The sequence below is a fragment of the Girardinichthys multiradiatus genome, chromosome 6 (assembly GCF_021462225.1).
Source record: "Girardinichthys multiradiatus isolate DD_20200921_A chromosome 6, DD_fGirMul_XY1, whole genome shotgun sequence".
NCBI classification, from domain to species: domain Eukaryota; kingdom Metazoa; phylum Chordata; class Actinopteri; order Cyprinodontiformes; family Goodeidae; genus Girardinichthys; species Girardinichthys multiradiatus.
Window position 1 is genome coordinate 37405216 of NC_061799.1, and position 25333 is coordinate 37430548.

The 25333-nt window shown below is 41.3% G+C and overlaps 2 protein-coding genes across 2 annotated transcripts; one reads left to right on the forward strand and one right to left on the reverse strand.

Annotated features, from left to right (window-relative positions):
• Nucleotides 1-123: 123 nt before the first annotated feature.
• LOC124869915 lies at nucleotides 124-4529 on the forward strand. Its single transcript, XM_047368157.1, has 3 exons — nucleotides 124-244; nucleotides 1339-1366; nucleotides 1456-4529. The coding sequence occupies exon 3, from the start codon at nucleotides 2104-2106 to the stop codon at nucleotides 3883-3885; it is 1782 nt and encodes a 593-aa protein (XP_047224113.1). The 5' UTR covers nucleotides 124-244; nucleotides 1339-1366; nucleotides 1456-2103; the 3' UTR covers nucleotides 3886-4529.
• Nucleotides 4530-13210: 8681 nt separating this feature from the next.
• On the reverse strand, nucleotides 13211-25054 carry ltb4r2b (leukotriene B4 receptor 2b). The gene is made up of 5 exons (XM_047367516.1): nucleotides 24933-25054; nucleotides 20986-21557; nucleotides 19714-19914; nucleotides 19573-19616; nucleotides 13211-15321 (listed from the first exon to the last, which is right to left on the reverse strand). Exons 2-5 carry the CDS (start codon nucleotides 21538-21540, stop codon nucleotides 15048-15050), a joined length of 1074 nt encoding a protein of 357 aa, XP_047223472.1. The 5' UTR covers nucleotides 21541-21557; nucleotides 24933-25054; the 3' UTR covers nucleotides 13211-15047.
• Nucleotides 25055-25333: the final 279 nt, after the last annotated feature.

Sequence of the window (25333 nt, forward strand, 5' to 3'; positions counted from 1 at the left end):
AAATTAAACGTATTTCTTTAAATCACATGTAAATTATTTATATCGTCTTCCCATGAAGTAATGCTTTCCTCTTGCAGTGTACCAAACCGGAAGTTGCTGGTGTGTGACGCCGAACACGTGGTTTGATGAGGACATAAATTGAGGCGCAGGCGCGTTAATGCTCTCTCTTCCTTGTTGCGGTGAAAGATGAAGGAGCTGCGGCTGCAAAGAGACACAGAATCTGCTATTGGAAGCCTAAAAAACGGTAAATGATGATGCTTTTTCTTTTGCTTGCTTATTAGCTGATGTATTTGATGCTAGCGGGATCGGCCCGGTTATTCGTGCGCAGAGGATTATGTTTAGCTCTTTGTCGCAGTGTTGGCGCCAAACCGACCTTATGGTTTGATCTCACAGGAGATAGTAGAGAAGTAGAGCTTTCAAACAAAAGCTTGTATGAATTTGATGATTTCTATAAAAATACAAAGTTATCCCATAAATATCGGGTTGATCTTTTTATCATCGTTTATTAACACCATTATATTCTAATTTTAGCAGAAATAATCATTTAGGTTAATTTAAGTTGTATTAAACAAATTGTAATTTACTAATTAGGTTCATTACCCATAGTATTGTTTATTATTGTTAATAAAAATCTTTAATTCGCCTTCTCAGAGAAAAAGATCATTGGACCAGATAACAGTTAACATCATATAAATGTTCATGGGAAACACCCTCATGGTCCAGCTGAGTCATTGGATAAACTAAAAGGGTCTGTGAGAAGTTGCAAAGCTGGAAGTTCAGTGCTGCATTTCCACCATTTTGATGGAAGTTTAGTGGAAGGAAAAAAGTGTGGCATATTTAAAAGGTACCTGAGCAACAGAGACAGCCACATGATTTGTGCGAGTAAATTGTGCATGTCCATTGCTATTTGAGGTCTCGGAGTTTGGAAGATTTTTAATTTTTCAGAAAAACACAATTTAGAGAATAACTGAAAACACTTTAAATGTATCAACCTGTGTGATGGATTTTTGATTTGAGTTACAGAATTTTATATAAATTTACTAGGCTGCACTTGTAGTTTTCCCTTAAAAGCTTAATGCATGCTGCGGTTAAAATCCTGGAGGAGCAAAAGAACAAGAGAAAGTAAATTTTTATACTTTTGGAATTTTAGTAATTAACTTTTTGGGGTCAAACCTTAAATGATGAATTGCATGTGAGTCCGTGTTTCACCTGAAGCTGATGATTATACTTTCACTGCACTGACGGGTTTGACTACGTTGATGCTGTCCAGGTTTAGGCAACCACAATTCAAACTATTCTTTAATATTCCTTCCCCTATTTTTATTTATTTTTTTCCAGGAAAGACGTGCGACGTAAACCCCTAGAGGTAAGAGCCTTTCGGTTTTATAGATGGCATGAAACATGTTAGCTGGTATCTATTACATTTAATTTAACAGTTTTCTTTCCCTCAAAAAGGTGGGATGTCGGGACTGCGCTGGCTGTCTTATCACCTCAATCTGAGAAATTGTCTCTACCTTAAGAAGTGGGACCCCAGTCCTGGTCCTTGAGGTCCAATGTCCTACATGTTTTATATCTTTCTGTTGCCACATTTGATTATAATGAATGGGTCATTACACCAGAAGTTTCAAAGTGCAGACTCTAATCTGCAGTGAACACTTGAATAGATCCAACATACCACCAACTGCCTTTGTTGTGTAAAAAGTGTTCAGTGAGCTGTGTCTCTGCCAGCAACCCCCACCACCACACCCAGGATAATACGAATATCAGGCCAGCAACTCTGATGTGCCCTTCTGTAAGTTTTACTGGCCATAAAATGCACACTTTATCTTTGATGCTGTGCTTTACAAAAAGATATTGCAATAGTCTCTGTATGTAACCAAAACATTTGCCATTTTTCTACTTTAACATTTGGAACAAAAACCCCGCTGACATTTGACAATGGTGTTAGACAAATTGTGTTACCTGAGAAATCGACTCTTTTAAGTTGACTACGAGGGTTTGATTATGGCTGATGTGCCATGAAGAGGGGGAGGGAGTGTGAATGTTGTGGTTGCGAAACAATCAGAAATAGGACGTGCCTTGCAGACAGACCGGGACCTGACAATGTCACAACTAAGGCGACCAAGAAGGATCAGCACTCAGGAGGCGTTGTCAATGCTGCAGAGCATGTCAGACTGTGAATCTGATGGTGGCGATGTGGGCGACCTCGGATTTCAGAATGAAAACGTTGTCACCGATTCTTCAAGCGATGAGGATGCAACTGCTCTTGCACCAGTAAATCCTCCCCTCCAAAGATGCACCAGGAGACGGGCGGTCAATTATGTGATTGAACAGGACAGTTCAAACACAGAGGCTACATCAGATGAGGAAGACACAACACATGCAAGCCCCCCTCATAACAAAAGACAAAAAGTTGCTGATGTGGGCACAATACCTGGCTCCACAGAGAAGGCAAAAGATGGCACTGTGTGGTTCCACTGCCAGGTTGGAGACGTTTTTGCTCATGAAACTCCACAGACCGCATTCAGTGGCTCTGGAGGGCCAACGGAGTTTGCAAGACGCAAAATCACGAGTCGCCTTCAAAGCTTCCTGTGTTTGGTGGACATGACCATGTTGTTGACCATCAGAGACTGCACAGTCCACGAGGGCCGTAGAACAAACCCCAGCTGGCAGGTGAGTGTCTTTGAGCTGATGGCGTTCCTCGCAATCCTTTTTCGAAGGGCTGCCAAGGGCTATGTTGGTTCCATGCAACTCATGTGGACCAATAGATTTGGCAACCCAGATATCAAAGCTATAATGCCCCGTAATCGCTTTTTTGAAATAAAGCGGTACCTTCGCTTCGACAACAAGGACACCCGCAAGGAACGCATACAAACGGACAAATTTGCAGCAATTTCAGACATCTGGCAGCGGTTTGTTCAGAATTGTGTGTCGTCCTACAGTCCAGGGCAACATGTTACCGTGGATGAGCAGGTATTTCCGTCAAAGGTTCGTTGCCCCTTTCTGCAGTACATTGCATCCAAGCCTAACATGTTTGGAATCAAGTTTTGGATTGCAGCAGATCTTGAAACAAAATTCATGTGTAATGCCATCCCTTACTTGGGAAAAGATCCCACTCGTCCAACAGGAGAGAGGCTGTCAGAGAATGTCGTTTTGAAATTGATGGAACCATTTATGGACCAGGGAAGGACTGTAACTTTGAACAATTTCTTCACCTCTTTGTCTCTGGCCAACAGACTTCTTAAACGAAAAACAACTCTGCTTGGCGCCATTAACAAAAATCGTCAGGAGCTACCTGCAACTGCAAAGGAAACCTCGGACCACCAGTTGTACTCCACACAGGTGTTCACATCTGGAAGGGCCTTGTTGACTGTGTATACAACAAAGAAGAAATCTGTTTGTCTTCTGAGCACCATTCATCAGAAAGTGGAAATTGTGGACACCCGAAAACAAAAACCAAACGCTGTTGTTGATTACAACCATTTCAAATGCTGTAGTGATATCATGGAGCAGAAATTACGCAACTACTCGGTGCGCGCAGGAACACGGAGATGGCCCATGGCTGTGTTTTACAACCTGCTTGACCTGGCTGCCGCAAATGCACACATCTTGTACACAGCATGTACAGGATCCAAAGAAAGTCGGCAATTGTTCATGCTGGAGCTTGCAGAGGAACTTCAAAACTGTCTTTTGCAGGAAAAGGCAGAAGGGGAAGAACGCAAACAGCAGTGTCGTGAGATGAGAGTTTCTCAGAAGAAAAAGACACAGTGCCAGGTGCGCATACTCTGCAATAATAACAGAAGCACCAAAGTTTGTGTACACTGTCGCAAATACACCTGTGCAAAATGTAGGAAAGACTCACCTTGGGAATGTGGAAACTGCTAGATGGGACAACTGTGTGCTACATTTGTGCTTCATATAGACTCCATATGTAGTGAGCTTGCTTTTCTTAGTGTGAAATAAAAATGTATTTTCTTCCTGAAGCTGTTTTAAAATATGACCTCAATGAAATTGACTGCAAAAGAATGATGTTGCAGGGGCATCTTGTAAGTAAAAGGTACGTACACACACACACACACGGTATATTGGGCCGGGTTTTGCAGAGGGGAGGGTATGTGCAGCAGAAGCAAAAATCTCTGGGATTCCTAGTTTAACTGCCTTCTGACGGTTATGCTGGCGAGGCAGTTCAATCTTTTTAATAAATGTTGCTGGAGCAGAGACTTATAAAACATGCAGGGCAGTGGACACTAAGGGACCAGGGCTGGAATCACTGCCTTGGGCTTTCAAACTGATGTTAAATGTCTGATTGAAGATGCAACACCAGTATATTAACTTCAGTTGGGTACCCTTATGGATTTTGGTCTGACTTCTCAAGCTTTGTTCCATTTCTAAAGGCCAAGTTATGGTCCAACAGAAAATATAAATTGAATATGTTGTACATCTGTTAGTTTTATATTTTGTGCAAGAAGTGTGTGTACGACTTTGATTTAAAGTCTAAAATATAATAAACTGTAAAAAATGGAAAATTGCCTACGTTTTCTGTGTAAATGTTTTGGTCACTAAGGTTTTGATGGTTCTGGATGCCTGATTCATTTTAAGCTGATATAACTCATTCTAGTATTTTGTCAGTTTATAATGTGAAAATGGCTGTTTTTCAAAAGCAATGGTGCTTGAAATTATTTAACTAATAAACAAAAAATGTTATCAATGACCGTTTATGCAAATAACTAAATCTCAGTGCAGATGACTCACTTAAAAGCATATATCCTTTTTAAATATTTTTATTTCATAGTCCTATGGTTTTTAAAGCTTAAAGTCTGGATTGCCTTTAATAAAACTGACCCAGATCAGCTTGAGTCATACTTTTTAAGGACTACTGCAGATTTGGCTGCTGGAACAATTCCCTCAGGTTATTAATCAGTCTTTGTAGAGGGAGAATTCCTAAATCATGGAGGTCTGCAATAGTTTCACTTGGAGCAGTAATCCTATTTTAAATGAAAATCGCCCTGTTTGGTGTCGGTTAAAGCTGAGATTTGGATCCCTCCATAGATTAACTTGTGAACTTTTACTTTAACAAGAAAATCCTTTAAGTCAGGCTAAAACTTACTGCTTTGGACAAAGTCATGGGCTGTGCTTTTAGATCTATCTAAAGCATTTTGGCTGTGTAGATTATGGCCTTTTACAAAGTTTGTAACAAATAGGCTTTAGTGATTAATGAACTCTATAACCCAGTGTATAAACTAAGCAGCTTTAGAGATGGGCGTTCCTCAAGGTTAAGTCTTTTAAATGGTTTCTGATTCATGAGGGCTGGATCCAGCTATATACATTTTTTTTTTTTTATATATATATATGTGTAATACTATTTATACAGTGACTTGTTACAGGTATATAAGCAAGGGAACAGTATTAGTTGGTCAGTTGCACTTGGAAGAAAAACAAATTTTCATAACGCATGGAACAACCTCCAGTGAGTTGCAGAGCTGAATGAAGTCCAGATTCCCGATAATCTCAACACGATTCAACAGAGTCCCCCTCTTCACACATAAAGGCAGCATGGACAATTCATGCGACGTTTGCATCTAAAATAAACGGTGCATGTGGTCTGCTGTTTGTTGCTCCTTTCACTCAGTGCTGTAGCATGGAAGCAGCTTTTGATTTGGGCAGTTGCCCAGAGTCATTAAAATGGGGCCAGCACAACAAGAAATCTTATATCAGCTGGAACATGAACAGGTTGTCTGTTGCTTTTATGCATGTGTAGTCAGTGGGGATTTAGTACCCCTGTGTTTTGAGAAGGCACTCCCTGCTTTTTTGCTTAGAATAGGGAAAGTAGGTTACCGTATTTTATGCCAACCCAGAATCTAAGATTTCCAGCATTTTGATTGAAGGGTAGTAGAAGGTCCAGAGTGCCTTTCATGCAAGAACCACCACTGGATCTGACTAAGAGACAGTCAAATAAAGAAAAACTTTACTTGAAACAATACATTGGTTCACATAGTTCAACAATAGATTTGGTTTGTTGGTGAATATCACAGCTCCAACTGAAATGTTACTTCCTATAACTGGCAGTTTGTTTTGTTTCTGTCCAAAGTCTCTCACTTGGAGAATTACAAATGGGGGAAAAAAAACAAACATCCTAAGTGTGCAAACTTCCACAGACACCAACACAAACCACATACTTTACTTACATTCTTACTATTTTTCTTCACTTGAGAACATGTTTTATCCATACATAAAAAAAAAAAAAGATGAAACGGAAAACTGAAACAAGTAATCCAAACAAGAAAGGGAGGACACATAAAACTGTCCCGTCTTACAGTGCAAGTTGAGACGCAAACTCAAGAAACTCAGCAATTCAATTACAAATGTTTTTCAGAATGGATGTTAAAAATTATCTCACAAAGAGGAGCATGCACATATGCACAAACATGAGAACACAATGGATGTTTAATCAGAATCAGAAAAGCTTTATTGCCAAGTACGTTTTTGGACATACAAGGAATTTGTTTTGGCGTAGTCGGTGCAATACAATACAAATTAAACAGTATAAACATATCTACAATATAATATAAATATATGTGCACAGTTTTAAGTGAGTGAGAGTAAATATAGAGCAGTATAAGATGCAAGAGCAATACAACAGTGCAGGTGATCATTGTGCAAGTAAAGCAGTGCAAGTAAGCAGGAGTCCAAGCTGAGCGTTAATGTAACGCATAGAGTTACAGGTTACAGGTGTCCTGTCAGCAAAAAAAGGGGGGGTGTGGGGGAAAGGGAGAGTGTCAGGGTGGTTTCCGGGCTTTGTTAACCAGGCTGGTGGCAGATGGGAAAAAACTGTTCTTGTGGCGTGAGGTTTTGGTCCGGATGGACCGCAGCCTCCTGCCAGAGGGGAGAGTCTCAAAGAGTCTGTGACCAGGGTGGGAGGGATCAGCCAGAATCTTCCCTGCCCGCTTCAGGGTCCTGGAGGTGTACAGTTCCTGGAGCGACAGTAGACTGCAGCCAATCACCTTCTCAGCAGACCGAATGACACGCTGCAGCCTGCCCTTATCCTTGGCTGTAGCAGCGGCGTACCAGATGGTGATGGAGGAGGTGAGGATGGACTCAATGATGGCTGTGTAGAAGTGCACCATCATAGTCTTTGGCAGGTTGAATTTCTTCAGCTGCCGCAGGAAGAACATCCTCTGCTGGGCTTTCTTGATGAGGGAGCTGATGTTTGGCTCCCACTTGAGATCCTGGGAGATGATGGTTCCCAGGAAGCGGAAAGATTCCACAGTGTCAATTGTGGAGTCACAGAGGGTGATGGGGGCAGGTGGGGCTGGGTTCTGCCTGAAGTTCACAACCATCTCCACTGTCTTTAGAGCGTTGAGCTCAAGGCTGTTCTGGCTGCACCAGTCCAACAGATGGTCCACCTCCCATCTGTATGCGGACTCGTCACCATCAGAGATGAGTCTGATCAGGGTGGTGTCGTCCGCAAACTTCAGAAGCTTGACAGACTGGTGACTGGAGGTGCAGCTGTTGGTGTACAGGGAGAAGAGCAGAGGAGAGAGAACACAGCCTTGGGGGGAACCGGTGCTGATGGTCAGGGAGTCAGAGACGTGCTTCCCCAGCCTCACGCGCTGCTTCCTGTCAGACAGGAAGTCAGTGATCCACCTGCAGGTGGAGTCGGGCACACTCAGCTGGGAGAGCTTCTCCTGTAGCAGAACTGGGACGATGGTGTTGAAGGCAGAGCTGAAATCCACAAACAGGATCCTGGCGTAGGTTCCTGTGGAGTCCAGGTGCCGGAGGATGAAGTGAAGGGCTAGGTTGACTGCATCATCTACAGACCTGTTGGCTCTGTAGGCAAACTGCAGGGGGTCAAGGAGGGGGTCGGTGATGTCTTTTAGGTGTGAGAGCACAAGGCGCTCAAAGGACTTCATCACCACAGAGGTCAGGGCGACGGGTCTGAAGTCATTAAGCCCTGTGGTCCTTGGCTTCTTGGGAACAGGGACGATGGTGGAGGACTTGAAGCAGGCTGGCACATGACATGTCTCCAGTGAGGTGTTAAAAATGTCTGTGAAGACTGGAGACAGCTGATCAGCGCAGTGCTTCAGGCTGGCTGGTGAGACAGAATCCGGACCAGCAGCTTTCCGGGGGTTCTGTCTCCTGAAGAGTTTGTTGACGTCCCTCTCCTGGATGGAAAGAGCCGTCCTCGGCGTGGGTAGGGGGCTGGTGGGGGGGAACTTCAGGGTGGGGGTTGGAGGTGCCAAGGCCCCTCTTGAGGTGGGGGTGGTGGATTGTGGCTGCAGCTGTTGGGGGGCGTCGTGGGGGATGGTTGCAGGACTGTCCCTTTGTCTTTCAAAGCGGCAGTAGAACTCGTTCAGGTCGTTGGCGAGGCGTCGGTCGTTGATGGAGTGGGGGGCTTTCGGCTTGTAGTTGGTGATTTGCTTGAGCCCTTTCCAGACAGACGCAGAGTCGTTGGCTGAGAACTGGTTTTGGAGCTTCTCAGAGTACAGTCGTTTGGCCTCTTTCACTGCCTTGCCAAACTTGTACTTGGCCTCTCTGTATATGTCTTTGTCCCCACTCTTGAAGGCCTCTTCCTTATCCAGTCTTAACCTTCTGAGTTTAGCTGTGAACCAGGGTTTGTCGTTGTTGTAACTCACCCTGGTGCATGATGGTACACAGCTGTCCTCACAGAAGCTGATGTAGGAAGTCACAGCCTCTGTGTACTCGTCCAGACTGTTGGTAGTAGTCCTGAACACATCCCAGTCTGTACAGCCTAAACACGCCTGGAGATTCTCCACAGCCTCACTGCTCCACTTCCTTGTCGTCCTCACAACAGGTTTGCAGAGCTTAAGTTTCTGCCTGTATGCAGGAATCAGGTGGACCATGATGTGGTCGGATTGGCCCAGTGCAGCACGTGGGACGGCGTGATAAGCGTCTCTGATGGTGGTGTAACAGTGATCCAGAATGTTGTCCTCTCTGGTCGGACATTTTATAAACTGTCTGTATTTGGGGAGTTCGTGGGTCAGATTACCTTTGTTAAAGTCACCAGCGACGATTACTAAGGAGTCCGGGTTGGTCCGCTCCACACTCAGTATCTGGTCGGCGAGCATGCGCTGTGCGACCTGCACGTTAGCTTGCGGCGGGATGTAAACACCGACCAGGATGAACGAAGCGAACTCACGGGGGGAATAGAAAGGCTTACAGTTTATGATGAAGGCTTCCAGGTCTGGAGAACAGTGCTGCTGAATCACTGTCACGTCGTTGCACCAACCACTGTTGAGGTAAAAACAGATTCCTCCACCTTTCGCTTTGCCGGAGAGTTCCGTGTCTCTGTCCGCTCTGTAGAGCTGGAATCCTGCCAGCTGCAGCGCAGAGTCCGGTATTAATCCACACAGCCACGTCTCCGTGAAGCACAAAACTGCCGATGAATAAAAGTCCCTGTTTTTCCCCAACAGCAGTTGTAGTTCCTCCATTTTGTTGGGAAGTGAGCGCACGTTGGAGAGAAATATTCCAGGTAACGGTGTTCGTAGTCCACGCTGGCGAAGACGTACCAGCACCCCAGTCCGTTTCCCTCTCTTCCGGCGTTTCACCGCGTGAACAAAGGTGAGCGGAACCTTTGACCAGAATGTCCAAATATTCCAGAGCAGTAGGCAGAAAAGTGGGAAATAACTCCTCTGGTGTAGTAGCCCTGATGTTCATGAGTTCTTCTCTGGTGAGAGAGCTCCGGGTACCATCACAGAAGACCGTTTTAAAGCAAAAAACAAAACAAAACAATGCGCACCAACACGCCGAGGCGACCATCTGCGGCGCCATCTTGTTTAGAAGCATAAGTAGAATATTTTACGTTAAAGTAGATAGGTTTTGACCAGGTGAATAGTAATAGGTGCCTGCCATGCATTGCATGGAGGCTCTCCTATGCATTGCTATGGCAGGCCCCAATAATTTTATATAGCTGAATTTAGCCCAACCCATCTAACAAAACCAAGATGGCGCCGACGATTGCTGCCTCGGAGCTTCGCCCTCTTTGTGTATTTTGTGTGTTTTTATGTTTTTCGAGCCACAATCCTATGGTATCATTCAGTAGAGAGGAACTTCTCAACATCAGAGAGTCCTCTCTTGGGATTTTTTCACCTACTTTCATTGATCCGAGGTTCACTGAACTCCTAGCAAGCGGAGCTGCGGCTCTATACGGGATTCTGCGCCGAAAGCGGCGGAGGGGAAACCTGGCAAATGTCCGCTGTCTAAGCAACAAGATGGACGAGCTGCTTCTTCTCACCGATAAAAACACGGACCTCCGTGGATCAGCGGTTCTCTGCTTCACCGAGACATGACTTCCAGCTGCTCAGAGCGGATCGCAGCGCGGAGCTATCGGGGAAGAGACGAGGAGGCGGAATCTGCTTTTATATAATTGAAAGTTGGTGCAGAGACATAAAAGTGCTGGAGAAAACATGTAGTCGTGATCTGGAGTCATTTTCCATAAGCTGTAAACCGTTTTATTCAGCGAGAGAGTTTTCCTCGTTTATAATAATCGGCTCATATTTTCCACCACATGGCTGCACTTCTGCTGCTGAAAAACATCTTGCTGAGCTGATTACAGACGTGGAGAAAAAATACACGGACTCTTTCATCACAATACTGGGAGATTTTAACAGAGCAAACCTCTCCCATGAACTCCCCAAATACAGACAGCATATTAAGTGTCCCACCAGAGACAAAAACACAGTGGACCATTGTTACACAGCGTTAAAGGACTCATATCATGCTGTTACCAGGGCTGCTCTGGGTTTTTCAGATCATTATCTAATCCACCTCATCCCAACCTACAGACAGAAACTAAGAGCTTCCAAACCCAAGGTTCACATTGTTAAGAAGTGGACTGAGGAATCAAAGCAGATGCTACAGGCCTGCTTTGAATGCACAGACTGGACTGTTTTTGAAACTTCAGCCACTGACCTAAACCAACTAACTGATGTGGTGACATCACACATCAGTTTCTGTGAGGACATGTGTGTGCAGACCAAGACCTTCTGCACCTTTGGAAACAACAAGCCATGGTTTACTCCACACCTCAGGAATCTGTGCAGGGAAAAGGAAGAAGCTCACAGCAGTGGAGATTGGGCACGGTACAGGCAGGCCAGGAACAGACTAACAAAAGAGATCAAAGCAGCTAAGAGAAGCTACAGTGAGAAGCTGAAGAACAGCCTTTCTACTGGTGACACTTCAGCTGTATGGACTGGTCTGAGAAGCCTGACTGCCTATAGGAGCCCCTCCACCTTTCCTGAACAGAATCCGTCTGAATGGCTTCTACTGCAGACATGACAAGAAGCCATTCACACCTCCACATCCCATTCAGGAACAAATTCCTCCCTTAAAGTAACCAACCCCCCACCATCAGATCCTCTGCCTGCACTAAAGATCTCCGAGGAAGAGGTAAATAGGCTCTTTCAGCCCATGAAAACAAAGAAAGCTGGAGGACCTGATAACGTCTCTCCATCATGCCTGAAAGCCTGTGCAAATCAACTCGCTCCGATCTTCACCCGGATCTTCAACAAATCACTGGAGAAGTGTGAGGTCCCCTCCTGCCTCAAACGATCCACCATCATCCCGGTGCCCAAGAAACCCACCATCCTAGGATTAAATGACTACTACTGGACCCCCTGCAATTTGCTTACCGAGCAAACGGGCCGGCAGATTATGCTGTCAACTTAGATCTACATTTCATCCTGCAACACCTCGACCGTCCAGGGACGTACGCCTGGATCCTGTTTGTAGACTTCAGCTCGGCCTTCAACACCATCATACCAGACATCCTCCACCAGAAGCTCACACAGCTCAACGTCCTAGCCTCCACCTGTCAGTGGATCAACAGCTTCCTGACGGACCGACAGCAGCAGGTGAGACTGGGGAGCATCTTCTCCCGAACCAGATCTATAAGTACTGGTGCCCCCCAGGGGTGTGTTCTATCCCCACTCCTCTTCTCCCTGTACACAAATGACTGCACCTCATCGGACTCGTCCGTGAAACTCCTTAAGTTTGCAGACGGCACCACTGTCATTGGACTGATCCAGGACGGTGATGAGTCTGCATACAGACAGCAGGTGGATCGGCCGATACACTGGTGCGGTCAGAACTACCTTGAACTGAACCCACTCAAGACTGTGGAAATGGTGGTGGACCTTCAGAGAACACCACCCCATACACTCCCCTCACCATCCTCAACAACACTGTATCGGCCGTGGACCACTTCGGGTTCTTAGGAACCACCATCTCTGAGGACCTGAGATTGTCTTCGCACATAGACACTGTTCGAAAGAAGGCCCAGCAGAGACTGTACTTCCAGAGGCAACTCAAGAAGTTCAACCTTCCACAGGAGCTGCTGGTCATCTTCTACACTGCCATCATTCAGTCTGTCCTGTCTTCATCCATCTCAGTGTGGTTTGGCTCATCCACAAAACAGGACAGGTCCAGACTGCAACGAATAATCAGGACTGCAGAGAGAATAATCAGAGCTGACCTTCCCTCCATCCAGGACTTATACAGGTCTAGGGTCAGGAAAAGAGTTGCTAAAATCTCTGCAGACCCCACACACCCTGCACATAAACTGTTCAGAGCTTTACCTTCAGGCCGCCGCTACAGAGCACTGTTCACTAAAACCAGCCGCCACAGAGACAGTTTCTTCCCCCAGGCTGTTTCTCTGTTGAACATTCAATAGAGTACAAAACAACAGCATACAGATGTTGCAAATGCACCTTTTTATTTATATATGTGTATATTGTACATTGTAAATATGTATATTCTGTAATACAAAAACAAAATCAAAGAGCAAAGTGTACCGGAGTCAAATTCCTTGTTTGTATGTACAAACTTGGCAATAAAGCTGATTCTGAAATCTTTTGACATCTTGTGAGCCACAATGTTTTTGGAAGTGCTTTTAAATACTCAAACAGCAGATCAGGAGTTGCCTGCATTTTATTAAAAATAATTTCATATAAGTGTTGCTTGCTATATTTGCACATAGGATTGAGAAAAGTAAAACCTACATTCCATTTTAGGTTGTAAAAATTTATAATTTTTATAGTTTGTGGGTTTCAGTTAAAAACAAAAACTCCACCTTTTTCTCCTTGATTTTATGTTTTTGGCCACGGTCCAGTGTGTCACTACAGTATGTTGAAATAAAAAATAACTGTAAATTCAAAAAGTTTAGGTTGTACAGAAAAAAAATATACAAAGCCAAGCAATATAAATTGTTTTAATGGGAAATATAAAGGGTGAAGTAAAAAAATGTCAAAATAGACATATAAACCAGGAGTCTAGAGGGGTAATCACAAACCAGTTTGTAAGTTTTCTTTATTATTCACATAAAGGACAAACCAGTTGAGCAAAATGATCTTATTTTGTTAGAGTATTGTTAAGTTGTGAACATGCATTGTAAATATTGAAATGAAATGAACCCATTTAAAAACACGTGTTTAAATAATGCTTGGAGTTAGGCTAATTTAGTTGTGTTAAGTGCATTTTAAATAATTAAGCCAATTTTACATATAAGTTGAGGTGTAACTAATCAAGTAAATTGGTTGGAATCAAACTAATTATTGAATTTGTTTTTTAGCTCTTAAACGTATATTGTTTCTATTGAAAACCCTTGGTTAAAATCTACAAAACTATAAAATGATGCACATTATCACTCCATATTTTTCTTTTTTTGAGTTTAATAGTGTAGCGTTTTTAAAGTACAAGGTTTTTATGTTATAGACTCCTCTCTTGTGTTTTCAGTTTTTGTCCTTGAGACAAGTCTACTTTTAAATTTTAGATTTGGCCTAAAACCTTCCTTTTCGCTAAAACGTATAGTTGGAGCTGGCCACAGTGAGTAATGCCTTCAGTTGGACCAAAACTGCTGGAAGTTCAGTTCCACTGACACCCCTTTTCCTCACGATACCTGTTTATTCATAATTTCAACAAATAGTATTGCTGTTACTAACTTTTTCTTTCTTCTCTTGGCAGGTTTTTGTTGCCAACAACCAGAGCCGGCTCAGTGCTTCCGTGTTTAGGTTTATCCCCTTCCTGGTTAGAGCCATAGATCAGCTCAAAAAGAACGATTGCAGCAAATTCAATGCAATCTGGTATACATTAGTTTCAAACAGAGACCTTTTCACAGTGACCTTAATCAGATTTTTTGGAGCTAAAAATCAGTTGGGTTTAACTGGACTCTCTTGATGGGATATTAGCATGGCTATGGTTGAAATTTATTTTTTGTGTGACTAAATTAGAACTTTACCGTTTTTTTATGTAAAGATCATTCAGCTTACAGTTGTTGTGGTGCTATATAAATTAAGGGGACTGAATTAATTACTTTCTGTGATCCTTAGCTCTGGAGCTAACTCCCTTAAAACCTGAGATGTGCAAAAACAGTCAGGACTGGAAATATATCCTGTAGCTTTACCCTTTCATTTTTAACTACTAATAAATAGCTATTGAACTACCATTGAATTGTATAAATTTTGCCATTTTTCCGTGCACTATGCTGGTAATAAAAACAAACATTGGAAAACTTTTGTGTTTGCTGTATTAAATTTGCTTGAAATTCATCCATCCTTGCATCCATTTTCCCTGCCAGCTTCTGCTGTACAGGGTCACTGGGAGCTGGTGCCTATATCCATTAGGCAAAAGACGGGACACACACTGGACAGGTCGGCAGTCCATCAAAGGAAACACAGACACACACAACTATAAAGACACTTTTTTACACCTAAAAGAGAGAAGTAAACCTAATAATATTTTTGGAATGTTGGAGGAATTCTGAGTACCCACGCATGCACAGGGAAAACATGCAGAGTCCGTGCAGAAAGACTGCCGGCTGGCAGTAGAACCCAGGACCTTCTTGCTGCACGGCAACAGTGATACCAACCATGCAGCCTTAATGAAATTCAGTTTATTTAAATTTTAGGCTTTATGTGCTTTTCCATATGGTCATTATGGTAATGTTTGCAAAATACAAGTCTTGCAGTGAATCTTGACTTGGCCCACAAGTAGTTTTGCACTTTGTGCATTAATGGTCAATTCAATGCTCTAACCTAGATCACTGAACCCGTGTGTGCATTTAAAATGGCAGTGTTTAATGAGTCATTGTTAATCTGCCCTGCACTGTCTTTGGGGACCTTGCGACTCTTTTTGGTTGCTGTTTGATCCGTTGAAAATGTGCCATCAAAAAGCTTAGCCATGAAGGTGAAGCCGTTTTTCTTGATGTAGGACTTCCCAGCGAAAGTATAAAGCACGGGATTGGCACAGCTGCTGATGAAAGCCAAAGCTGAGGACACTGCTCGGGTGGACTGATGAATGCTTTGCAATCTGCAGGGTAAAAAAGAAAAAATATCTGTTAACTGCAGCAAAGAGCAAAATTTAGGAAAATTCACCTGGATTTTTTAGAAACAAAACCTATTGGTCTCACATTGATATACAGGTCCTTCTCAAAATATTAGCATATTGTGATGAAGTTCATTATTTTCCATAATGTAATGATGAAAATTTAACATTCATATATTTTAGATTCATTGCACACTAACTGAAATATTTCAGGTCTTTTATTGTCTTAATACGGATGATTTTGGCATACAGCTCATGAAAACCCAAAATTCCTATCTCACAAAATTAGCATATTTCATCCGACTAATAAAAGAAAAGTGTTTTTAATACAAAAAATGTCAACCTTCAAATAATCATGTACAGTTATGCACTCAATACTTGGTCGGGAATACTTTTGCAGAAATGACTGCTTCAATGCGGCGTGGCATGGAGGCAATCAGCCTGTGGCACTGCTGAGGTCTTATGGAGGCCCAGGATGCTTCGATAGCGGCCTTTAGCTCATCCAGAGTGTTGGGTCTTGAGTCTCTCAACGTTCTCTTCACAATATCCCACAGATTCTCTATGGGGTTCAGGTCAGGAGAGTTGGCAGGCCAATTGAGCACAGTGATACCATGGTCAGTAAACCATTTACCAGTGGTTTTGGCACTGTGAGCAGGTGCCAGGTCGTGCTGAAAAATGAAATCTTCATCTCCATAAAGCTTTTCAGCAGATGGAAGCATGAAGTGCTCCAAAATCTCCTGATAGCTAGCTGCATTGACCCTGCCCTTGATAAAACACAGTGGACCAACACCAGCAGCTGACACGGCACCCCAGACCATCACTGACTGTGGGTACTTGACACTGGACTTCTGGCATTTTGGTATTTCCTTCTCCCCAGTCTTCCTCCAGACTCTGGCACCTTGATTTCCGAATGACATGCAGAATTTGCTTTCATCCGAAAAAAGTACTTTGGACCACTGAGCATCAGTCCAGTGCTGCTTCTCTGTAGCCCAGGTCAGGCGCTTCTGCCGCTGTTTCTGGTTCAAAAGTGGCTTGACCTGGTGAATGCGGCACCTGTAGCCCATTTCCTGCACACGCCTGTGCACGGTGGCTCTGGATGTTTCTACTCCAGACTCAGGCAGGTCCCTCAGGCAGGTCCCTCAAGGTCTGGAATCGGCCCTTCTCCACAATCTTCCTCAGGGTCCGGTCACCTCTTCTCGTTGTGCAGCGTTTTCTGCCACACTTTTTCCTTCCCACAAACTTCCCACTGAGGTGCCTTGATACAGCACTCTGGGAACAGCCTATTCGTTCAGAAATTTCTTTCTGTGTCTTACCCTCTTGCTTGAGGGTGTCAATAGTGGCCTTCTGGACAGCAGTCAGGTCGGCAGTCTTACCCATGATTGGGGTTTTGAGTGATAAACCAGGCTGGGAGTTTTAAAGGCCTCAGGAATCTTTTGCAGGTGTTTAGAGTTAACTCGTTGATTCAGATGATTAGGTTCATAGCTCGTTTAGAGACCCTTTTAATGATATGCTAATTTTGTGAGATAGGAATTTTGGGTTTTCATGAGCTGTATGCCAAAATCATCCGTATTAAGACAATAAAAGACCTGAAATATTTCAGTTAGTGTGCAATGAATTTAAAATATATGAATGTTAAATTTTCATCATTACATTATGGAAAATAATGAACTTTATCACAATATGCTAATATTTTGAGAAGGACCTGTAGATGTTTACAAAGACTTCACTTTGGAAAGGTTAAAATGAGACAGGGAGCATAGAAAAAATTTGTAAATTGTGTTAAACACATACAATCCCTAAATGAAAACTGATAATCAAATACAAAGACAAATAAAATTCCAACATATTGAACAAACTGCAGTTTTCGTAAAACAGGGCACAACTGATTTGAAAGATCTCTTTTTGCTAAAACGAGATCAGTACTCAGTTCCAAAAGCCTATATTAGAACAACTAAAGAAATTTGAGGACACAAATTCAACATTTTCTAATATCCATCAGTATTCAGAAAACGGGCAAAATACCAAATTTGTGAATGACCTTCAAGATGGAATTTTAAAAAATCTCAAATTTTTAATGTCTTTTGACACATTGTTGGTCACAATATTTTTGGTAAACTATTAATATTTTTATTACTACCTACTACTAAAACTACTAGTTATATTGGCCTGTCTAATAGTAAGTTGGTTTATTTGTCAGCTTGATCACTGTGTCTACTGTGCTAGATCATTTCCCTCTAATTCTTAGCTTTAGGTATCCAAAGGAGTTCATCAGGGCTCTGTATAAGGGCCCCTTCTCTCTACATAAATAATCTTTGTGATGTTTCATTACACGACAAATTGAATGTTTTTACTGATGGTAAAATTATTTGGTCTTCTTGTCCATCAGCCAATCAAATGCTAGAATTTCTCTACTCTGCTTTCAGTGTTGTTCTGTTCAGGTTAGCACAACTTAGATTAGTGAGAAATCCAGGCAAAACCACATTCACAACTTCCTAAAATAAGAAACATACATGGGGCTCTAATTGAAACAATATATTTTTTGTAAATATGTCTTTTTGGCACATTTAAATATCTCAGATTATCAAACAATTTGTGATGTCATACAAAGATACCCTTACAATATACAAAAATCCACCTCCCATATGATGGTTACAATTCCCGGGGAGAAAAAAAAACTAGCTTATCTAATCATGAAGAAACTGTGATTGACTACATTCTTTTGGTTCAAACTCACCAGCCACATCTAGGCCTGATTACTGCCTAACCAGTAAACTCAGTCACTTACAAAGAACAATGCCTGACAACATAAGGTAGGCAAAAAAAAAAAATCTTTAAAAGCAGCACATAATGCCCCAGTCTAAAGAAATTCCAGAACAGAAGAAAAGTAATTATGTCAGCAGGACAATGATCTAAAATACACCCACAAGTCTCTGGGAAAACAATGTTTTTTGTAGATTGGCCTACTCAAAGACTGTATACACATCAGATAGTGATGGTGGGCAGATAAAGTCTGATAATTTAAACAGTTATTCGATATACTTATTTTGTTTTTACAGCATATGAGCACTGTCTGTTTTACTATTACTAAGTGTATGTAGGAATGAACATCAGTGTAGCAATAACATGTTTACTGATGGCAGATGAATTGGATAACTTTGAATCTCTTCCTCATGTGGGTGTGATATATTCGGCACCAAAGCTGATGTGTTACAAGCAGGAAAAATTGGCAAAGGTTTAAGCAAATTTGGTGAGCACCAAATATTGATACCCAGTTTTAGATAAACAGGGTACTTCAGCTCATAATGCTGAAGAAGTTAATGCTGATTCTAATTTTAAAAAAAGTGTCAGAACACATCATAGTATGCAGTTTGTTGTTTATGGGGCTGTAAAGCTGCAGACCTGTCAAGGTGACCTTGCTGACTCCTGTCCACCACAGACACAACCAACCATAGGCAAGTCAGCATCACAACTGGACAACAGAGCAATGGAAGAAGGTGGTCTGGTCTGATAATTCCTGTTTTATTTTACATTATGAGGATGGCTGGATGCATGCGTTTTGCTTACCTTAAACGCTATTAGGCAGGCGGTCAAAATGCATTGCCTATTAGTGTAAATGAAAAAAATAAAAAGTCCAGGAAACCATTTCTTTCACTAATAACCCCCTGGGACATATGAATGAACCTGGAGCACAGATTTGTAATCTGTCCTCTGAGCTGGTGTGCTGAACAAATTTCATTTTGTAAGAGAATTGGGAAAGGAGAACTTAGAGTCAGAGTGTCCTCAGACTAAGTACATGAAAATTATGCAAGCATTTATGTTTTTAAAGCAACTGATAAAATCAAATCGATGTTAGAACAAATCCAATGGCTCCAGCTTGAACTGGCTTGGTCACATTTTAAAATGGAAATACCACAGATGCCACCATCCGAAACAAAACTACTAGGCATATGGATTCTGAAACCACAACTCATAAAAACATGAATTGATTAAAGGGAAGAAATACATGCCATAACAGAAACATGAAAACATACAGAAAATATGATTATCCATCCAATTTTGTTTGACTGCAAAAATTTGTCTGAATGAATGCTTTTAAAAAGCTTCTTGAGTTTAAAACAAGAGAGCCTGTGATTGATACATTTACTGCAGGGATAGTTAACATGGCACTGCCCTTCATAATCAATAATATATATTAAAAAAGCAGTAAAAGTATGTAAATAATCTTATTTTACTCACATTTTTCCTGTTTTGGAATCCTCTTCATAACACTCAGCAGCAACCTTGGTGACACAAAAGACTTGTAATCAAAACAAGAACCCAGGAGCAGAACGGGACGGAGGTCTCATCAGAATGATTATAGGCCAAGGATTTACTCACCTGCACCATGTTGATTATATGGTATGGAAACCAAAATATGCCAAATGTTACAACAATAGCAAGGATTAGTTTTTCGCTGCGAAGCCTTCGCTGGAACTGTGTCTGCCTCAGGCGTCTCAGGATGAGAATGTAGCAGGTTATGATGATTGCATATGGAAGAACGAACCCTGAAACCGTCTCTAAAGCATACTGAAACCTGACCTGCACAGAGAAGAATGATAAAAACCAAAATAAAAAAGTATTTCAGGATAGCTTGAGACTGTTTGAACCTTTCTACTTCATACCTAATAAAATGAAAAAAATATTTATTGTTTTCTGCATTTTTTGAACATCTTTTAAAGTTCTTTTAGTTGTACAAACCTCTTTAATATGCTCTTTGATCTTAATCGTTATGCCTATTTCACATTTTAAAATGGTGGCATACAAAGTTTAAGAAAAGCCATTTGCCATTAAGCAGTTTTCTGCCGCAACTCTTCTTTTATGCATTATTTGTAGTTTACTGCCAATGACTTTGAATTCTCTCTGTTTTTTGATTCTATAGAAGCTACTTCTAGCTCAGTGATACACAGTTAAGATCTCTACTTCTTGGACACAGTGAATGACTAGCTATTCCTGCCATTAACTTTGTGTAATCTCTTTTTCTTGCCAATAGAAAGTACTCCCGTGTCAATCTTTCTGGGTTTAGATGTGTTTTTTTTCCTGAAAAAGGCAATGTTGTGGCTATTCCTGTCATGAACTTTATGTTTTCCTACTTTTTGTCCCATGGAAAGTATTCCTTCCTCAGAGCTTCTGCGTTTAGCTCTGTCTGTTTTTCGGAGACAAAGAATTAAATGAGCTACTGATGATGTCAATGACATCGTGAACCTTTTGGTTTGCCTTTCCCAAGTACTCCTAGCTCAGTGTTTCTATATGCACCCTTCCTGTCATTTCAAGCCCCAGCCAAACACTGCAGATGCTCCTCTCTACACATGCTTTCTAAGGATGAGGGATTGCTGCAACGTCAACAACTCGATATAATTGGCTGGGCTTCCTTAGATAACTGCTTACCATTTGGCATTACATTGGCAGCTGCATACTGACTATATGACTGTTGAGTGACACACAATAAGTATGGAATCTGCAGATTATTGAGCAATAAAAGTAAATGTTGGATCCAGTTAATGTTCAAACATCATACTTTTTTCAGCAACTGTGTATCAGCATCCTCACAGCATTCTGCCATTAAATTAGAGTAATAGCAAATAAAAACATTATCAAGAACAGAGGACTTACATTACTGGCCAAGGTGTGATTAGGTCCACACAGTGTCATTGATTTATTCATGTCATCATTCTTAATTTCCAGTTCTCGAAACACCAGTGAGGGGATGGCAATCACCATGACCAGCACCCACATAGCCAGGATCATCCTCATCACAATCTTTCTGCTTATTAGGTACAGTTTCTGTGGAAACAGCACCGCCACCATCCTGTGCATGCTCATCAGCGTGATCAGGAAAATGGAGGCGTACATGTTGGCGTTACACAAGTAGAAGACACCTTTACACAAAAAGGAGCCAAAGATCCATGTCCTCTTGGCCAGGTAGATGATGAAAAAGATGGTGATGGCCATGAGGAACCCATCTGCACATGCCAGGTTGAGAATGAGGATGGTGGTGACGGAGTGTTTCCTGGTGCGCGCCAGGATGCTCCAAACGATGAAAAGGTTACCAGGTACGCCTAGGAGGAAAACCAGGCTGAGGATGAAGGCGCCGATAGTTGTGGAGTAGTTATTGCCCACAACAGTGTCTTCCTTGTTGAAAATTGTGCGATTGTGAGCAGTTCTCATTCTAAAATGATTTGTTCCTAAAGACAAGAGATGTGTTAGAAATTATTCACTTCTCTCCAGTTTGTTAGTAAAAACAATCAGAAATTTTCAATCTTGATCCACACCTTGCAGAGCCAAACGTACAATTTTTACATTTTATGTTTTATTTTATTTAATCTCTCCCTTTTCTCCTGTAGTCTCAGAGCAACAAACAATGTTTTGTATTTCTTTCTAATAAAACTCTCAGCTACAGTGCAGGGCAGAAGTTGGAATACACTCAACATAAGTATCAGTGTGATTATTTGGGGCTTTTAATTTTACATTTTATTTCTATTAGAGCACCCAGTTGCATCTAGGTTTTAACCATATGACCAAAGCTGTCACACAAGGCCAACCTAACATTGTATGTGGCTCCTCCTTATCTTAAGACCATCACCATCAGTTACAGCGTTTCATTACAGATTTGGTGGAATCTGGAGGAAGGGGCCAAGTTTAATTGTTTAACCTTAAAGCAATCACGGATAATTGTAATTTATTTAAATCTTAAATTTAAATTATAAACAATTTAAAATATTTGAATTTATTTATGTTGAAACCATCAAATCACATTTATAGTATTCTCATTCCCAGTGAACAAATTTTAGATCTATTGTCTGTGTTCAATTCAGTTCAATTCATTTCAATTCAAAAATATTTTATGAATCCCAAAGGAAAATTAAATGTTGTTGTAGCTCATATTAGGGAGGTTTCTAGCTAGAGTTGTTGTAGATGCTGATGGCTGTGGGCAGGAAGGATCTCCTGTAGCGCTTCGTCTTACAGCAGATCTGAAGAAGCCTCTGATTGAAGACACTCTGTTGTCATACAACAGTCTCATGAAGAGGATGCTTAGGGTTCTTCATAATGTTCTTCATTTTATGAAGAATCTTTTTTTGCACAATGATCTCCAGAGGTTCCAGAGGAGTCCCCAGAACAGAGCAAGCTTTTTTTAAGTTCCTGGCTGATGATGGTAGAAGAGATCAGACTCTCCACAACAGACTTATAGAAGATATGCAGAATCTTGCTGCAAACACCAAAGGACCTAAGCTTCCTCAAGAAGTACAGTCTGCTCTGTCCCTTCTTGTAGATGGCTTCACAGTTGCATCTCCACTCTAGTCTGTTGTCCAGGTGAACAACGAGGTATTTATACTCCTCCACCTCCTCCACTTCTCCTCCCATAATGGAAATAGTGTTTAACTTATTCCTGTTTCTCTTAAAATCTACAATCCTCTCCTTTGTTTTATTCAAGTTCAAGATGGGACGATTGTTTCCACATCATGCCACAAAGTGGTCCACCAGCTTCCTGTACTCATCTTCTTGTCCATCTCTGATCCACCCCACAACTGCAGAATCATCCGAGTGTTTCTGCAGATGACAGGAGTCTGTCTTGTATTGGAAGTCTGAGGTGTACAGAGTGAAAAGGAATGGTGAGAGTACAGTCCCCTGTGGTGCTCCTGTGCTGCTGACTACCTGTTTGATTCAAGCATTTAAGGTCCCTGATAGTTTGGGGGAACCTAAGCCGCAGCAAAGTTTGCTTGTACCTTAGGCCAGCTCTTCTGTCACCCACTGATTGAAAGAAAATCCGTTCAGATGATTACAAACAACCAGAAAACCACCAAGGCTCAAGCCTATACCGTAAACTGGAATACGCTGAAAATCTAGTGTCAATATCCACAGTTAAGCTAATTTAACATCAGTATAAACTAAGTGGATGGTGAGCAAGAAACAAGCACCTGCTCCAAAAATAACACCGTAACCATAACAGAAATAAAATAAAAAAGTTTTATTGTCAGACAACGCACAAATTGAGCAACTATAAGTGCTTGAAAGAACCAAGAGGAGTAATGCCAGAAGCTCGCTAATGGTGATGAAAAAAGTTGAGTAGGGTCTCCACAACTTGCTAAGTGACATTTATTCAAATATTAGTAGTGATGTTTTTATGTTTGAGCCTGTATGTGTAATTTTGACCAGGAAAAAATCCTTATAAAATGTTAACTTGTGGATCCTATCTATAAATCTATAAAGAGTTCTAAAAGGAGGAAGTAGATGAAGAAAAAGGAAACAAGATGCTTTTAAAACCATGTTAAATCATGAAATGATGAGGAAGATTTGCTTACAGAACTAGAGAATGTCTGCCAACTTGATGTGAGCTCTAAAATATCTACAGCAGGCTAAGGCATGCAAAGAAGTAGCAGCAGTGCATCAGAGAAATATTATATTAACCTTTTCATGTCCCGAATTTTTTTCTCACTATCATTTTACTTGTTAACTTTGTAGGTCAGAGACCACAACATACCAATTAAAGTGACAGATGTGGAGACATCAACTACTTGTTTCCCTATTAGGTGCTCATTTCCATATCCAGTATCCAAAGAAAACCATGTGTTTATTTTCCCCATATGGCTTAATTAAAGACGCCACAGAAAGTTTTTAGGTATCCAAACAGTGTATTATTATTTGTTTCCACGTGTATCTGGCATAAGGTGATAGAATATGTAAAATACATTAGTTCATAATTGTTTAAATGACAAATTTATCTAAAGTCTGAAGTAAACTGACTTTCAGCTGTAAATAAAGATGTAACAGGCAAGAAAGCTGGTCATCTCTGTCATTTATTTGGTTTTCTTTCTGTCTTTGAATTAGCCAGTGTGTCAATAGTGCAGTTAAAAACAATTCAACCAAAAAGTGTTCATAATGCTGATTTAGATTCAAACATATTTTTTATTAAAATGAGAAGTTTTATCTCAAATGATAATAAAACAACTTAAAAGAAGTATCAACGTAGAAAAAAGTATCTGTGTTTACAATGGAATAAAAAAATGCACGTAAAGATCATTTATTACCTTTACATTACAAAAATCAAGCCCTTTTCCATATTTCCGCTGGTATTTTGATGATTTATCTTTGATGATGAACTCGAAGTCTTTATGGTTGGAAGTCCACCTTGCCATCACCCTAATTTTTAGCTCCCGCCACTGATTCTCTATAACAGATTTAAGTCAGAACTCTGGCTGGGCCACTCCAAACTGTTAATATTACTTCCAGGGAGAAGAGGTTAGTAAAATAAATAATTACTTTAAACCTAAATCCGCCACGAGTTTGAATAATTTTGGGCATTACTGGAAACTTACCGTGTCTGAATAAAAATCAAAATGAGCGGTTAAAGTAGGAGCTTTAAAACAGTCCAATACTGCGCTGTTCTCTGTAAAAACCCATGTTTGCTTATAAATATTGACAGTGTATCAGTTTAGTCCAAGAGTATTAACATACTTTGCCACAGATTTGTTATAAAGCCGCTTTTTGCACAAATTAAGAGGTGGCATGAGAACAGGAAGGAAGAAACAAATAGAAACCCAGAGAAAGTCAGAGTTACTAACCTCTAATTGTGGAGGCTTGTCGGTGATCTTTGTTGGATGGAAATATCTGGCTTTTGTCCTGCTCTGATTCTCAGTTAGTTAATTATAAGGAAGATCATGTCCTTCCCCACAGGCTGTAACATGTTGTGGTTTTTCAGCACAAGACAGAGAGGTGTGTCCTTCATCAAAACTGCAACTCCCCCCTCTCGTACCTTACGTTAATATCCCCATACATGCTCATTATCTCAAGTTTTCTAGGAAAACAAGTATACTTTGTTATAAAGAAACATGCATATTTATGGAAACTTGCCCAAATGCTGGGACATTAAATGCATATTCGTATTGCCCTGAAAGGATATTTTCACTCAGCTGCTGTGTTGCGAAATGAAAGGAGCATGAATGATTCCAGTGCTTGCAAAACC

Coding starts and splice junctions, on each gene's coding strand:
- LOC124869915 (XM_047368157.1), top strand. CDS start 2,104: ATGTCACAACTAAGGCGACCAAGAAGGATCAGCACTCAGGAGGCGTTG.
- ltb4r2b (XM_047367516.1), bottom strand. CDS start 21,540: ATGAGAACTGCTCACAATCGCACAATTTTCAACAAGGAAGACACTGTT. Junction 19,617..19,713: donor ATATAATCAACATGGTGCAG/GTGAGTAAATCC, acceptor TGTGTCACCAAG/GTTGCTGCTGAGTGTTATGA. Junction 15,322..19,572: donor GATTCCAAAACAGGAAAAAT/GTGAGTAAAATA, acceptor TTTACCCTGCAG/ATTGCAAAGCATTCATCAGT.